This window comes from Vipera berus (genome assembly GCF_964194415.1).
Source record: "Vipera berus genome assembly, chromosome: 2".
In the NCBI taxonomy this organism is placed as follows: Eukaryota; Metazoa; Chordata; class Lepidosauria; order Squamata; family Viperidae; genus Vipera; species Vipera berus.
This window is the reverse complement of record NC_138203.1, coordinates 78,582,299-78,599,590: the sequence shown is the minus strand read 5'-3', so window position 1 is coordinate 78,599,590 and position 17,292 is coordinate 78,582,299. Positions and strand designations below refer to the sequence as shown.

The window sequence follows — 17,292 nt, the reverse complement described above, 5'->3', positions numbered from 1 at the left end:
TGTGTGTGTGTGTGTATGTATACACACACACACACACACACACACACACACACACACACATTCTCTGTGCCTGCGATACTGGAAATGAGGTTGAAATGTGAGTCTTAATAATCCTTCAAACTCTGATATAAAAGCTTAGAATCAAATTGTCATACACTAATGGATTATTCAATTATTTGTTTAGTATTCTTTGCCCTTTCCTTGTTTTATAGTTTTAAAATATGTGCCTAAATTCCTAATGCTAAGAATATGCTTTGGTAAACCATAAATATCCAATTGAAAAGCTAGCAACGCACGGTTTTGTTCCATTTTAGTGTTTTGGTCTTCTTTTGGGATTGCAGAATACATCTTTTAAAATTAAATGTTTATAGGTTGCAGGTTGTAAGAGAATCAATTGAATATCCACGTAATGTTCTAATAGAGTAGAGACAATTTTAGAATGCAGACTTAAAAAAAAATAGTTGCAGAAATTATTAGTGGTTTTTCTTTACTGTCTACCAGTCAAAACTTAATAAGCGAATTTTCTTTCATTTAAAAATATTTTGCTCCTTGCCAGGTTTGGAATAATTGTTAATTATTGCACCGGTATATTTATAGTTGAGTTGGAATCGTTGTGATAGCATGGGAAGTATATACAAAAACATATTCAAAATTATATTTTCATTAAAAAGTGTTCTAAAACTAAAAGTGGATTAATCTACAAGAGAATTTGGAGATACAATTTTGTATCTTCCAGTGTAAAATCTTTTAAAATGAACAGTATATTGTGTTAATTTTTATGCATCCTTTTCATATCAAAGCACTGCTTAAGCTAAATCTTGTTTTTTCTCTTGAAAAATTTCTTATTATTGCAAGAGGCAACCGAAAATATCTTCCAGGTAAAAGTTTTAGTTTGGCATGTGCACATTATCTGTTTATGCTTCTGTACACGCTTAAGTAATTACTGTACTTTATGTCCTCAGGAGAAAGTTTCTAAAGCTAGTGGATGCTGTTAGCATGTGGTTATTATGCTTGGATTATTAAAAGATGGGCATTTATTTAGATGAATCACAAAACAATTTCCACTCCCTTCTGAAAGATGCCTTTATGGAATGAGCTTGGTTAGTCTTGGCTTTCAATCTTGTTCCTGGAAAAGTCTGCAGTTACAGTGCTGTTTGTGAAGCTCGTGGTGCTGGTTTATTGGTATGTCAGTGAGTGAAAGGGCAGGCTGGGCTGGGCTGGGCTTGTATGTCTGTGGGGCACCTAAGGATACGGAGAAGCACAATTATACTGTAGTTTTACAAGAGTTTTTCCATCCCCTTGCCACACTGTAGTCAGACACAGATCTGTCATGTTTCCCTACCACCACCACTTAGTGGAAAGGAATAGGGCTTGCCTATGTTTTCCCAGCTTCCTGTCATTATGAACATGTAAACTGTACAGACATGTAAAGTCAGCTGGTTAAGCTCTTTTTGGAATTGTGATAAAACTAGCTATAATTCACCCGCTATCTACTTCGTTCAGGAGTTAGCAGTAGTTAACACTTTGTGTTTCAGATCATATTCATTATTTAAAGCAGGCATGTCAAACTCGCGACGTCATGTGACGTTGCACAACTTATCAGGACTTTTTCCCCATTGCCGGCAATGGGGTGGGCGCGGTTTTGGAATGACGCATCTGGCCCGCGGGCCCGGCAGTTTGACATGCCTGATTTAAAGTGTTTGTTTACCTCTCCAAGCAAGGCAAGAGTACTATGTAGAGCCAGTTACCCATGAAAGGAGCTCCATTGCCTTTGAATAGTATTAATACAGGTAGTTCTCAACTTACAACCATTCGTTTAGTGATTGTTTGAAGTTACAATGGCACTGAAAAAATGTTTTACAATTGGTCCTCACACTTAAAACCACTGCAACATCCCCACAGCCATCCAATCAAAATTTGGGTGTTTGGCAACTGACATGTATTTACAACAGCTGCAGCATTGCTAAGCAAGATGGTTGTTATGTAATGGGTTATGTAATTGCCATTTGCAATTTTTCTGACAAGCAAAGTCAATTGGGGAGCCAGCTATGCTTAACAATTGCAACGATTCACTTGACAAGGGTGGCAAAAAGGTCATAAAATTGGGCCTGACTCGCGTAACAACCATCTTGCTTAGCAATGGAACGTCTGGTCCCAATTGTGGTTATAAGTTGAGGACTATCTGTATTGTATTATAGCTTATTCAATTTATTTTATTGAACAAATTATTTCTTGAGTTCTATGTATTTGGCTTTATTGTGCCTCACAAGAGAAGTCAAAATTAGAAGCCAAGTTAAAAAAACAATATTCAAAGAGTAACAAGAAACTTTAAGGAAAACAAAGAGTAGAGAATTAATCATGAAGGAAAAAGCAGTATTAAAAATACAGTATAATATACAGTATAGTATACAGTATACAGTTTTAAATATAGAATTTATAAATATGGAATAAGGGCAATGCCTGGAACTAAAAACACATTATGATAGATCAGGGGTCAGCAACCTGAAACAGTGAAAGAGCCACTCGGAACCGGTTCCCTCACAAAAGGAAAAACTGGGAGCCGCAAAAAATGTGTGCGCATGCACGTACATGCGCAGAACAGGGTTTGACTGAACACTGGAGCCAAGGCGAGATATGCACCTACCCTGCATATTTGAATTGATTGAACTTTTTTAGTCCCACTTTTTTGTTCTTTGGACTGCACATGGCAGAGGACTGGGAGCCGCAGGAGACGGCTGAAAGAGCCGCATGCGGCTCCGGAGCCGCGGGTTGCAGACCTGTGTGATAGATGCTTCTTTGGTAAAATCTTATTGAGTGCCAATACTGAGAAGCATTTTCACTTCTAGCCTATCCCATTTTAAAAGACTTAACCTTCCAAGTTGTAAAACTCTGTACCCTCTCCTAATAGTCCCCAAAACGTGGATCAAAGGCATTTAAGCTCATATTAGTTGAATTCACATATTGCCATAAGTGAGAATGTGGCTTACTTTGGTTTTGGATTAGTGTTTTCTTAAGTCAAGCACTGTAGTTTGTAAATCATCATTCATGACTTAGTATGTTGTATTAACCTAGCTAAATGTTCATTAAGTTAATCGAACTACAGCTTATAGGGATTTGTGAAGCCAGCCATTAGAACAATGGCTTAGTTTGCATGGCACTCATCACAGTTGCGTGGCGGACCCCCAGTTGAGGGGGTCCTCTCATGTCCCTCACAGGAGCTGGAGCAAAAGATGAGAGCTCCCACATGGGTCTCAAACATGGGCTTGCTAACCTCCAACCCAGCAATCTAACTACGCAAGCCATCGTGCTCCTTAGTGGCTTATTTTATAATGTGGTTTGTTTGGTTTTGGCTTGTTTCCTATGATGAGAGTTTTCATTATTTTTTCTGTTTCAAATAGTCAGAAACTCCACTTTCATTTTTGAATAACACAGATCTGAAGGAACAAAAAAAGAAAGGTTTAAAGATCTGAAGATTGCCCAGCCCTGTCTTGGAAGACAGAATGGTACATTCAGAACGGTTCGCTCTGTAAGTTAACCTCCTTTTCTCAGATGAGAAAAATGATCTGACCATTATCAAAGCTGAAATGTGCCTCACTATTGGACTGGAATAGCTATCCCATCACCCTTGACTCAGCACAAAAGAATGCCAGGAGAACATCTGCTTGTTCCCGTTATTAATCCCTATCCCGACTTTACTGCATCTGTTCTGAGTCACTACTGAACAATTTGTTAGAACTTTGGAGAGATGCTGGTATCAAAAATAAGGACAGGGACAGATGACAAGCACTTAGGAAACAAAGTACTACTCTAGTTAAGCCCAAAATAGCTCACCTGACCTTTTTCTAAGATAATGCATGGTGGAATAATATGAGTTGAAGAAAGAAGATATTACGTTAAACTAATGCACTTATTTGGTAATTTTAAAAAGTTACAGAACCAGCTACCTTACAGAGTGAACCTAGGTGGCTTAATACCAATGAAAGCAGGAATAAAACAATTATGACCTAAGGCTGTTTCATTCATGTTTGGAGGCAGAGTAAGGATAGGGCCAAGGGGAGACCAGGTTTGTAAGGGCCTGGAGGTCCTATGTTAAGCTGCAAATGAGGACAGAACATGACTGCTGGTCAGTTTATTTCTGAAGTGATAATAGAAAAAAAGGTCATATTTTGTCACAGAGAGTAAAATGAGTTGAACTAACTGCATCTAAAGCATAGACATCCAACCATTTGGCTTGCCTGGACCACACTGAGCAAAGAGGAATTGTCTTCGGACGTATATAAAATATAAGGTAAAGGTAAAGGTTCCCCCGCACATGCGTGCTAGTCGTTTCCGACTCTAGGGGCCAGTGCTCATCTCCGTTTCAAAGCCGAAGAGCCAGCGCTTGTCCGAGGACATCTCCGTGGTCATGTGGCCGGCATGACTGGACGCCAAAGGCGCACGGAACGCTGTTACCTTCCCACCATAGTGGTCCCTATTTTTCTACTTGCATTTTTACGTGCTTTCAAACTGCTAGGTTGGCAGAAGCTGGGACGAGTAACAGGCGCTCACTCTGTTACGCGGCACTCGGGATTCGACCCGCCAAACTGCCGACCTTCTGATCGACAGGCTCAGCGTCCTAACCCACTGAGCCACCGCGTCCCTTAAATAAAATATATAATGCAGTTAATCCATATAAATAACAAACTTCCTTTTTTGTATTTATTATTTTGTAGGGCTGCATTACTAGCTGTCTAGGGCCGCATGTGGCTGTGGGCTGCAGGTTGAATATGCCTGATCTAAAGGATAAAATGAATGTAGACCCAATTGTGACAAAACTGATCATTTTTAGTTCATATGTATGGCAGTGTGTTATGTAAAACTAGTCAATGCAATTAATTTACTATTCAGTGTATTGTACAAGTCCAGAAAACTTGGTTAATTCAATAAAATATCACTTAGTAAACATGGGTAGATGACTACTGTTATATTTATTATTACTAACAATATTAAATGTGAATGCCTGAAAAGATAATCTATTGGAAGACGTGCATAAAAATCTGGGTCATTAGTGTGAATACTGGGGAAGGTGGCTTGAATCTGTGGCAAGCCTTGAAAGGTCTTGCTGTTCTTTGATTTTAGGAAAGTCTCAAATGAGAAATATGTAGACTTTTAATATCAAGACTCGAACTAACATTTGCATAATACTTCAACACTCAGATTTTTTCAAGCTCATCACACCCACTGTTGTAAACTTTTATGATAACTTCACAGCGTTATCCCTGAAGTAAAGATGGGAAATGAAGATCTACTGCTTGAAAGGTATCAGCGAAACTTCATGCAGTAACAGAAATTATATTTTGGGCAACAATCACACTTAGGGATTACAAATATATTTAACTTGAAATAAATCTGAAATTAGTTGACTATATTTCCAAAGAAAAATAAGAAGGGTTGAAATGCCATGAATGCATGGGAAAAGTGCATTTTACCTATTCTCATGTTTTCATTTAAAATGTATCTATTGCAATTATTGTGATTCAGCAGATTAAATGCAGGTTATTAAATCTGCAGTTTTGTCTTTTTAAAAAACCCACTGCATAACTTTATATATATAGTATTAGTAGCCCTTGTAATCTCAGGCTTCACTGAGTTTATAAGCAGTGGCTTGCTAACCATGGTTTATTCAGTAACCCATAATTTGTAGGTTTCAACGACAGTCATAATTTATAGTAATAAACCAGTATGGTTTGCATTACATGGTTGAACACTCCTAGTATGCTGAGCCCAAACCAACCTAACCAAACTATGGCTTAAAATGGATTATGTAAACTTAGCCACAATGCAATTCATTTGATCTTGCCTTATTGTGTTGTATGAATCCAGCTACTCATGGTAATGGCTTAGTGTGCTGTCCAAACCAAGCAAAATGTGGTTTTCTTTTCCTAAAAAAAACTCCACTGCTAAATAAACAATGCCTTATTGCGAGATGCCTTGTGCAAGTGTCAAAACAATTGAATTAAATAATTTTGAACAAAGAAATTGAGTGAAAATACAATGAGTATACAAAGGCCATAAGGAAACTAGGCTCATGGCATTTTTAATGTGATTTTGAAAGTTGTGTGTGGTAAATTCTGAAATGTACTATGGTATTGTAGAGTTTTGTTCCCAATACCATTTTTAATGAAAGAATTTATCCTTCCCCCCCCCTCAGCTTTAGAATTGCACCTACATCAAGGTGGGCTGCTTTTGAAGGCTTGATAGGTTGAGCTTCGTTACTTGCTTTGACATTTACCTGCTTTGTCTGAGCCCCCTTCGCTTCCTTTCCCGGCCTTCAGTTTGTAAATTTATGGGAATTGCAGCTGGTCGCTTTGGCAAGTCACCCTCATTAAGAGCCCCCTTTGAGAACAAGGCTGCGTTTGAATATTTCCCTAATGAGGACAGGACGGGGTTAAAAAGTGACCATTTCATGGTTGACTTGAACCTGCCTCCCGTCGATGTTTCGTGGTGAAACGCCTGACCCGGAGAAAAATGTACTTTTGCCAACGCGAAAGTCAGCTGGCCCTTTGCAAATAGTTCACACGTTGGGGAGGGCAAGGGGGCCGAAGGAGGACGCGCCAGGGACCAGTTTACCTGAGGCAGGCAAGTGCTGGTTGCGGAGGGAGCTCGGCTTGGGCACTCGCCTTCCCTCACGCTTGGGGCGGTTTCTCATGGCCGGGCGGGGCGGGGGCGAGACGGAAGCGTTACACAACGCCGTTGGGCTGGTGGCCTCGAAGCCGTCCGTCTACAAGGGCTTCGGGAGGGGGTTGGGAAAGCTCGGGTTTGTTTTGCCTGGGCGTTCCTCGGCTCAAAGTCCGCAGGTGTCAAGGCGGTGAAGGAAAACTTGGGATTGTTTTTTTCCCTAAGCCCACAAGGCCTTAGGGAGAACGTAACGTAGGTGCAGTTGAAAATGAAAGGCCAGCGGGCACCCTGCTCAGGCTTTACTCCTGGACTTGGCGTTCCGTCCCGTTTGGCCTTTCTTGTGGCCACTTCAGCTCTTCGAAGCGCGGGAGGCTTTAACGCCTGACAAGTCTTGACGAAACAAAAGTTAAAAGCAAGAGGTCGGAGCAATTTCGGCCCTTGGGCGTCCAAAACGAGAACTTTTCCTAGTCTCGAATTCCACTTTTAGTTAACATTCATCAACGGTAGCGCACCCCCGCGCCAAGCACACACAACGGGCGCAAAAGTAGAATGTTCCTCAAACTTGACTTTTGCCGCCTTAGGGCGAGTGTGAGAACGTCGTGAGTGAGCGAGCGAGCGAGCGCGTGTGTTTTTAATATGCCGCATTCTTGGAAAAACAAAAAAACCCGCGGGCGCGAACTTCTTCTTGGCACGAGCTGGTGGGTGAGATTGAAAGCAGACGAGCCTATTGCTCCAGCAGCGGGGTTTTTTTTGTGTGTTTTTTTTTTTGGTTTGGCTTTTGCTTCCCTCAGGGGGGGGGGACCCGCCACCCATTTCCTTCTCGCACCCTTGACGGAATAAGGGCTGCCCGAAACGGACCCCCACAAATCAGATACGGGCCGGACTGAAACGTCTCGGGCGGGGATGGGAAGCCACGTGGAAAGGGGTTCCCCGCGAGCATGGCGCCTTTCCGCCGCGGGGTCTCGCGAAGAGCAGGCTGGCTTTCCCTTTTCAGCGCGGAGCGAGGAGGAAACCGGAGCGAGTTTTTTTTCAGTTCGGTGACCTCGCTCCGCGTGTAGGCGACGGGGTCGCGGGTTTCCAGACGCTGCCTGTGCTGCGAACGTAACGCGGAGGAAGAGCCGCCAAGGCACATTTCCTCCCCCACCCCCCACCCCCGTTGTCTATTCGGTAGCGAAGAGGCAAAAGTTTCCCGCTTTGTAGCCCCCTCCCCGCGATCGGCCAGAGTCAGGGTCTGCAGAGAAGACCGGGCTGGGGTTTCTTTGTGCCCCCCCCCGCCCTCCTCCTCCTCCTCCTCCTCCTCCTGTGAAGGAATTTTCCACCGGGCGGTGTTGCTGCGTTCTTCTCGCTCTTCCAGAACTTGGAACTACCAAAGCGCTTCCCGGTTTCCCCCAAACGGGCCCGCTTTTCAGTCCCCTCTGGAAGGGGAAGAAGGAAAGCGAGAGCGTGTGTGTGTGTGTGTGTATGCAAAAAGCAGGCGCGTTTGGAAAATGTGGTGGCCGAGCTCTTAGTATTGTACAGCGGTGATTAAAGAGGAAAGGCGAGGGAGAGGGGAAAGGAGGAGGGGGCTCGGAAGAGGGAAGGAATGCATTTGCAGCAGCAGCAGCAGCAACGGGGGGGGGAGAGGGAGGGATGTACGCGTCGATTGTGTAATTAAATAATAAACCGCAATCCTGAAGTGTTTGGGGGGGGGGGAGGAAGAGAGAAAGCTACGACGAAGGAAGGGCCAGAGAAAGGCGCGCTCGGTAAAATACCCTCCCCCTCTGCTGAACTTCCAGGTCTTGCAGAAACCAGTACACCGAAGAAAGGGGAAAGAGTGTAAGGGAGGAGGAGGAGGAGGAGGGGAGGAAACCAGAGATTGATCGTTTTGAATTTTCAAGAGATCATTTTTATTACAGTGGGCGTTTGAAAAGCAGGCTCTGAACATTATCCACAGAGAAAGGGGGTGGAGAGAGAGAGAGAGAGAGGGGCACAGGCTGCCGCTGCGAAAGAAGCCCAGCGTTTGCGCACTGTTTTTGCAGCCTTGGGGGGACGCGCGCGCAACACACACGCACACACACACACACACACACTCCCGGGTTGGCGCTCTACTGCACAGGGCTGTTGCAAAGTTTCGCCTGCCAGGATACGCCAGGATTTTCCTGCTCCGCCGCTGCAACCTTGAACTTTGGCAACGCGGTTGATAGTACCGGGGTGTATCGCGCTAGCTGCTTTCCCAAAGCACTTGGAAATCCGGGAGAAAGGAAAAAAAAAGCAACGCGAAGAAGGAAAAATATATATATATCCCGAACAACCACCCCCCCCTTAACTCCCTGCATTCCATTCGACCCCCACCCCCATTCCGCCGCCTCCTGTCCCAATTCACCAGCAGCCACTGCAAACGGCAGCAAAGAGCGAACCGCCGCCGAGAACAAGAGGGTTAAAATTGTAGATTGGATTTCACCCCGGGAAATCTAGCGCTCGGAGTGAACTTGAATCTTTGGCTATTTAAGGAGGACTAGGGCTGGCTGCGAAGTGGTGGCGATTCGAAGCAGAGCTTGCTCCTGATCCATCTTTTTCCTTTTGGAAGCGTTGGAGGATTGTAAAATGAATAGATGAAGCCGTCGCGCTTTTGATACTTTTTCCTCTCAGCAGAAGTGCTACCTTAGAGCGAAGTCATGATGTATTCTCCCATCTGTCTCACTCAGGTATAGCCGCCTTTTTTTCTTTTCCTTTATTTCTTTTTAAGGTGGGGGGGGGAAGTAAACTTGCATCGAGTTGCACCGAGTACTTATAGTTAGAACTGTTCAAAGGAATATTCATTCCGTCCTTGATTTTTATGCGGGGGGGGGGAAACTAAAAATGAATGTACCTGTGATATAAGCCTATTTCAAAGGAGTGTGTATGTGGGGTGGGGGAACAGGGACGAAATAATATAAATATTTCGGAATGCCAATGATAAACGAGTATTAAATTACTCTTGCAGGAAAAAAAGTGATTAGAACTAGCAGCCACGTCGTGTGGATTTACACGAATTTGGAACAAAATAACGATGCGTTTTGCAGACTATACTAAAGGGGAAGTGTTCCTTTATTTTTAATTAAGCAATGACTGGTAATATAATACCATCCCATGCTGAATTAATCATATATACTTAAGGCTGGTTTGAGAAAAGGTGACTTAGCTGAAGGTTTTCTTTCTTGATTATCCTATACATTTTTTCTTGATAAATTCCGGCACTTCAAACTTTTTGAAGTCAACACCCAAGGTCATAAGGAAAACTGAACCTTTCCTGCTGTATTAGGCCTGCAGACACTTGTGTCCTTTTAAAACTGAGTAATTTTTGTACACTGCACATACATGGTTTTACTTTGAAGAACGTGCAGACAAACCATACCTTATTTTAACAGGTAACAGTTTCCATTCCCATAAGATAGAATTGCAACACATGGTGTGATTGGAGTAAAGATTGGTGGCATAGAAGTTTCAAAAGGGGAAAAATGGAGCACAGAGTCCGATCCAATATAAATTATAGCACAAAAAATGCTTTGAGATGTTCAGTGTCTAAAGAATGTGAAGTTTGTACATTTTTTCATCCATTAAATATTCCAGGTAGCATGTAAAATAATCAGGTCTGATTGAAATCTTAGGGTATAATTTGGACACGTTAATATATACTGATATAGCTAATATTTGTGCAGAGTAGGTCTAAGTTATGTAATATTTTGTTTGGTATTATGATCAAAATAATAAAACTTCTTTGACAATTGGAAACCATTGTAATTCTATTGGACTGCAGCATTCACAAATTATGAATGAAGATTTAAACAATGATAAGGATTATTCAGTGATTGGATACAGTCCTGTAGCTTTTTGGCTGACACGTTTTTATTGTTTATATTTTGTTTGGCATCAAAGTGTGATTAACTTTGGAATCTTTTTAGCAAGTAAATGGGGACTTTACAGATGCAAAACAGGTGTAAAAAGTGTTCTGAGGTATTTGAGAAAAAAGTCAGCACTTACACATGTGCGCGCACATACACATTTTATGTGTCTTGATAAATTGGCAGAGGCATGAACATTGTAAAATTCAACATACTGTTTTCTCTTTGTGTATAATATTTAATATTTAAGGGGGCTTCTATCAGCCACATAAAAATATTTGTTAGTTTCATAGGATTCCCTTGAAAAGCCATGGTTAATGGTCTAGGATTATATATTTGAATTTCTGTGGTGATAGTAGGTGTTGGTGAAAATGTAGCTTAGGTTTTTAATGTAATATGCTTTAATTGTAACATAAAGTATAATCCATTCTTGTTTCTGGCCTAATGCCTCAGTTCACAGAAGTGTTTTAGAATAAGGTGGTTATGCCCGAACGTATTACAGGAAAGTATTAAAATTTCCTTGGCTTATTAAGTAAGTTTTATCACTTGCTTATTTACCAAAAGCATAGTATTAAATGTCATCTTTTCCAAAACAAAATAAATTATTTAGGCGTGGTTTGCATGCAATCTACAAGTCTGAAACAGTTTTACGGCAAACCTAGTATCGACAATTTAAGATAAGTATTTCAACAAAATGCCCAGTAGTTTTGAAATGAAATGTATGCTGTTTTTCCCAAATGATTTCTAAGCTGGTTTTGCATTTAATTTGTGAATTTATAATTCACAGACTTGAAGAATGAATAGATGTAAGAACAGTTGGGACAAAATCCAGACCCCCCTCAAGTTTTGAATACATACCCTTTGTCCCATGTTTGTACAGCAGGTTTATGGGGAATATAATATTCTACTATTTTATAATATATTTGTTGTTAGAAATCTTAGAAACGAGAGGAAAAGAAATATTTGATTGGCTAAAAACTGTATAGAATATACATTTGATAAATCTTTTTTTTAAAAAAGAACCTATATAAAAATAGTAGTTGGATGTTTGTTGGAAGCGGTTACTTTATTGTGTGGTTCTGGTTACCTTGGAGTCAAATTCAGTTGCATTGAAATCTGTAAGATATAAGAATAAATGAGTTGTCAATAGACATTTTATATCTTGGAAACCTAACCTGGTTAAATAAAACAGGATTTTCTGAACACATTCCTCCTTTTGTGTGATTAATATGAAGTTAGTTTTTAGATCCATGAATAGTTCCCTATGTTTGTTAGTACTCACAGCTGAGGAGTCTTTTTTTTTTAGAAGTAGTCCAGCAGTAAACACAGATTTAGGTATTTTATATCTAAGCTAGAGTTGCTAAACTGAACATTACACATAAGTATGTGTACCTTTGGCTATACATTTGCAGTGTTAACTTTATTTTGTGGAATAATTTTCTGAATTCATATAACACACTAATAGGATGGTAAGATAGAAATGGGAAATCATTTTTTTCTTCGGAAAAAATGTTTTTTTACAGGAGAAGAGAAATAACATGAAGATATTAAATTGACCTTGATTGTAGATTCATCAGTATTGTGGTTTAAAATAACTAAGAAGTTTGATTTAACTGTTACAAAGCTTGCTCTTTGTTTTTATTGCAGTCTATGCAATTGCCATATACAACTTTTTTCTTACCGTACATTGTGCATCTTTCAAAATATCAGATTTCATAGTGAGTGCATTTTTGAAGAGAATCTATGTAATGTAAGTTTTACTTGAGCAACGGTTCTTAGTTGAACACTGTTTTGGATTGTTAACAATAATTGAGATATTAGTGACTAATTTTACTTAAATATTAAGTTTATTCCACTATCTGTTATTTAATGCAGGAGTTTTAAAAACAGGAATGTATTTTTTTTATCAGATAACTTGGAGTTTTATACTTCCATTTTTATAGCAGTAAATATATTCTGGAAACTTTAAATGTAAAATTGGAATTTGTAACCAGTGTGCGTAAATTTTAAAAACATTAAGTAGCAATAGTAATCACAGAGACCATGCATTTATCCTGTTGCATTGAGGTGGGTCTGTACTTGCCTAAATGTGATTAAAATAAAGTAAAATTAAAATCCAAAACTTCATAGTTTTTTGTTAAAATGCCCAATACCATGATCTGAATTGTCAATATCGCAGGATCTTTAATTGCAATTTATGGGGGTATATATATTGTGAAATAATTTTTATACAATACTGGACATAGTTTCTAACCATTCCATTCCTAGGCTTTTTAATATTTTCTTATATAAGTTAGAAGTAATGAAGGAAGTTTGTCTTATTAAAATACATGTTTTACTAAGAATTCTATAGAACTCAGTTTCTGAGAAAAAGAAACTCTAGTAATAAAAAAATCGCACCAGAGTGCACTGAGATAGGGAAGTCTTATCGAGGGCTGTGGTTGCTCTAAGCTGTGCTCTCTTCCCACACAAAGAGCAGATTGTGGTTTAACTCTTTAATGTAGTTTGTGCCCTTAAAGTAACAGAAAACTTAAAAGTCTCTGTATAGAATGGCTTATCACTTTAATAATTGCTTGATACCTTGCTTTAATTGTATTATAATTATTTTTATGCCTTGTATTTCTCTACTAGTTTGATTACTATCTGCCCTGAAAAGGAAAGAGGTAGATATAAAACCAAAATTGAAATAACATTGCAGGTCTTAACAGTGCTTCTTGAGAAGTCTTACTGTAATGTGTTATTATAAAATCTTGCTGCTATTACCTATAAAAAGGCAGGATTAAGTTTAAAGAAGATTTCAGTAATTCAGTGTGAATGTTTGCGTGAACTTTTGTTGAGTATTGTATGAACTGTTTGATAAAACTCTACAGGAATTTTGAATTGAATAAATACATTTTATGTTGTCAATCTCAAATATGTATTTTAATAGGATTCTTAAAATTAATGACTTTTTTCCAATTAAGTATTTTAGTATTAATACATATACTACATTTTGTTTGAAAAGTACAATTTAATTATATCGGGACTAATTTTAGTGTCAATATTTTACAGTATTACAATTTAAATTCAGTTTGAATTAAATATGTCTAAAAAAATAATAGGTCAAACAAATGAATGAGTAACATTGCCCTTCTGTCACAATTTTCTTTCAAATCTTATGATATATGTATAGAGATAGTTTTCCTTTGAAGTAAATTATATACTGTATGTAACAAAGACGGAAATTGAGGCAAAACACCTTAGTAGTTCTTATTGATCAAAATAAAGTAATTGCTAAAGTTTAGGTTAGTCAATTGAAAAAATAATAAAATATAGAAAATCTATATGACTAGTTAGGTGAAACAAAAGGAAAAGTTTTCATGTCCAATACTTTTGTGTGTATTTCACAAAATAAGTTTACGCAATAATGCAGTATTAATGTCACTGCTACAGAGCGTTAGATCACAAGGAAGGCAAATTTTGTTTCAAATTATCCTTTTTTCTTTCTGTACCTAAAAGTTGTGGGTTTTTTTTGAGTGGGGTCAAATAATTATTACATACTTGAGAACCACCATCCTTGAGTTAATAGCTAATTAATTCAGTGAGATTTTGTACTCCAAGTGGAATGGAACAAATCAATTCCATGTAATTTTCAGTATTTTTTTTAAAAGATTGGTAAAGTTAAGCAGGGAAACATGGCCAGCTGGTGAACGTTATAAGTACTCTAATTTTATTAGAATGGTATCTTTCCTTTGGCATTTCTTGGCTTATTTCTTGATTTCTGTGGTTATTCCTGCTAGAATAATAATGTGATAATTGGAATGTTGGGTGATTGATAAAGGATTGGGTTATATTTCATTGTTCATGGTGTTTGTGTGTGTCGTCAGTCTCTTGCTGATGACTACATAGTACAACATTGAACATGTATACCATAATGTTTCTGAATACGGAAGGTGAATGATTTGCAATATTAACTTCTACATTTATAATATTTTTACTCATTCGTCTTAAAATTTGTTGTGGCAATCTTTGTCGTGTTTGGTGAACTATTAAATCACAGTCAAAATATTCAAAATCCCAGAGCCATTTTGTTTTATTTTAAACTAATATAATTGTATGTCAGTTTGGAACCAAGCCCAAGTATTTGGTGTATTATATAAAATGTTATTGTGCTTCCATAAGTGAAATATAGACATGCATTTTTATAATATGTATGTATCTTTTCTAGGAATTGTAAGCGCTGCTAAAAATGGTTAGGAATGCCCATGGCATAAGTTTGCATTTCACTCATTTTTTCCAAAAATTAATTGTTCGTGATTGTATAAGTAAAACTGGTCTCTCAAGTTTTGTTTTTTCTTTTTATTTCTTCCAACAGGATGAATTTCACCCATTCATTGAGGCACTTCTTCCACATGTTCGTGCAATTGCCTATACGTGGTTCAACCTTCAGGCTCGAAAACGCAAGTACTTTAAAAAACACGAAAAGCGAATGTCAAAAGATGAAGAAAGAGCAGTCAAGGATGAGTTACTTAGTGAAAAGCCAGAAATTAAACAGAAGTGGGCATCCAGGCTTCTCGCCAAATTGCGCAAAGATATCCGCCAAGAATATCGAGAGGATTTTGTGCTTACTGTTACTGGGAAGAAGCACCCATGCTGTGTATTATCCAATCCTGACCAGAAGGGCAAAATTAGGAGAATCGACTGCCTTAGGCAAGCAGACAAAGTCTGGCGCCTGGATCTAGTCATGGTGATCCTTTTTAAAGGTATCCCCCTGGAAAGTACCGATGGAGAACGGCTCATGAAATCCCCCCATTGCACAAATCCAGCACTTTGCGTTCAGCCACATCACATAACAGTATCAGTCAAGGAGCTTGATTTGTTTCTGGCATACTATGTGCAGGATCAAGGTAGGCCTTTTGAAATATTTTATTTATTTATTTAGATATTTATACACAACATGCACATGAATATGCTAAACCACCTTTTTGGGTTTTTAAAAAATTGTAAACATTTCATATATCTTTATAGATGTTGATAGGTGCTTGCTAATGTATACATTAGATTCAGGAGTATCCAAAACACATATTAACATTTGTTATAACAGTTGAAAATACTAGGAATGATTTTGGTGCACATTATAGAACAGACTCATATTCATAGTACATGCAGTCATAACAATTGTATTCAACTTTTTAAATTCATAGCCACTTCTTTGCCTTTGGTCCATCTTCATTATGAAAATAAAACTATTAAATATAAAAGAATGGAAAAAGAAATGGCATGTTATTTTATATATTTATATATATTGTTATGCAGTAAATATAAATATGTGATACAGTTGCCTTATCAGTGTTCATAGTAAATAATAACTTATGCACGCATTATAAAACATTGCTTCAATATGTTTATTTTAAATTATAATGTAGTGAAAAACTTCTGTAGTTAACGTTATGGTTGTATATTTGCTTAGATGATTTGCGTTCATTGATATTTGATCTAATGTAGAAATTGTTATGTGTTTATGTACATTTTTTACATTAAATCCCGTAACCATTATGGTAGATTGTTTCTAGTACCACATAATAAATATGTCTAAGTTATAACCATGGAGTATTTGCAGATGGCAGCTTTTTACATAAATTGGCCTGGTCCTGGAAACTGCCAAAAGAAAGATGGATGGGGAATGTTAATACAAATATAAAGCGTAAAATCATTTTTTATGTTTCTGGTGATGCTACCAAAAGACACTGCTTTTTCTTGGTATTCTTAGTGTTGATTTTGTATAATTCAGTCCAATATTATCATTGGTGACTTCTAACTTTATATACTGTATAGTAGCTTTACTGTGAAAAACAAACATTTATCATAAAAAAAGACAGTTCTCTTTTTCAACAATGACAGCAGTTATAAAATGTAGACTGGATTCCAGTTTAGAGCAAGTGAATACTATTTACGTTCCTTTGGTTTCAGTGTGAGTCTAGCATGACTAACTTTCTAAGCTTTGCTGTGATATGCATTTGAAAATTCTTGTAATCTAAATCTGCAATCCTTGAATGGATTGAAGGAGACCTTCATTTAGGATTATATGAATTTAAACACCCTGCAAATTAATCTTGAAAGAAAAATAATTAATAATGAAAATTTTAGTCTGATTATATAAACTATATATTTCCTTTATCTCAAAGGATATTTAAAAATGTAACATTTAGTAACTGAAGCAAGTGTTAAATATTGTTAACATAGTTATGTCAAACTATATGTGAAATTATACATAGTGACTTTATGATGGAATATTTCACTTGGTTGCATATTATCTCCATTAAAAAGTCACCTACATCTGAAAATAAAACGGATACAGCATTTTTATATCTGTGCATATGTATTTCTTCAGATGCTGTGTTTGCTTGCATTGAGAGAAGGATTCGTGTAAAACACTGGTGATATCAGATGATACCATGGATTGTGTATGAATTGTCAAAATAACTTCTGTTAATGTTTTCTATTATGATTGGACTTTTCCAATATTTTTTCAATTAGCGACAATTGTGGATGAAAAGTTGGTATCTCTATATTAGGTCACCACCAGAAGGACACTATCACAAGTGATATATATATTCAACTAATAATCTGCTAAATGCTTCTTTGGAGTTAGGGCTTTTGTAGTAGAAATATACTTTCAGCCTTTTTTGTTTTGTATAGAAAAAGATTCAAGGTTTAAATTATTCTCATGGTAGCTTCCTCTAAAATCCTTTGGCAGGTAGGGAATGAATGAATGCTGGTTACATTTCCAAACTGT

The 17,292-nt window shown here is 38.0% G+C and overlaps 1 protein-coding gene across 6 annotated transcripts in view; it reads left to right on the top strand.

The window, feature by feature from the left end:
• The first annotated feature begins 8,565 nt into the window (after positions 1-8,565).
• NFIB (nuclear factor I B) overlaps positions 8,566-17,292 on the top strand; it is a 204,375-nt gene continuing 195,648 nt past the window's right edge. For 2 of the 6 annotated variants that reach the window (XR_014025195.1, XM_081318239.1), the window contains exons 1-2: positions 8,566-9,341; positions 14,872-15,403. Coding sequence is in view for 5 of the 6 variants with exons in the window: in XM_081318239.1 (XP_081174365.1) it covers positions 9,312-9,341; positions 14,872-15,403 (562 nt within the window). In the remaining variant the exon portion in view is untranslated. The remainder of the gene's footprint in view (positions 9,342-14,871; positions 15,404-17,292) is intronic. The other 4 variants (XM_081318238.1, XM_081318237.1, XM_081318240.1 and 1 more) reach the window with 3 other exon arrangements.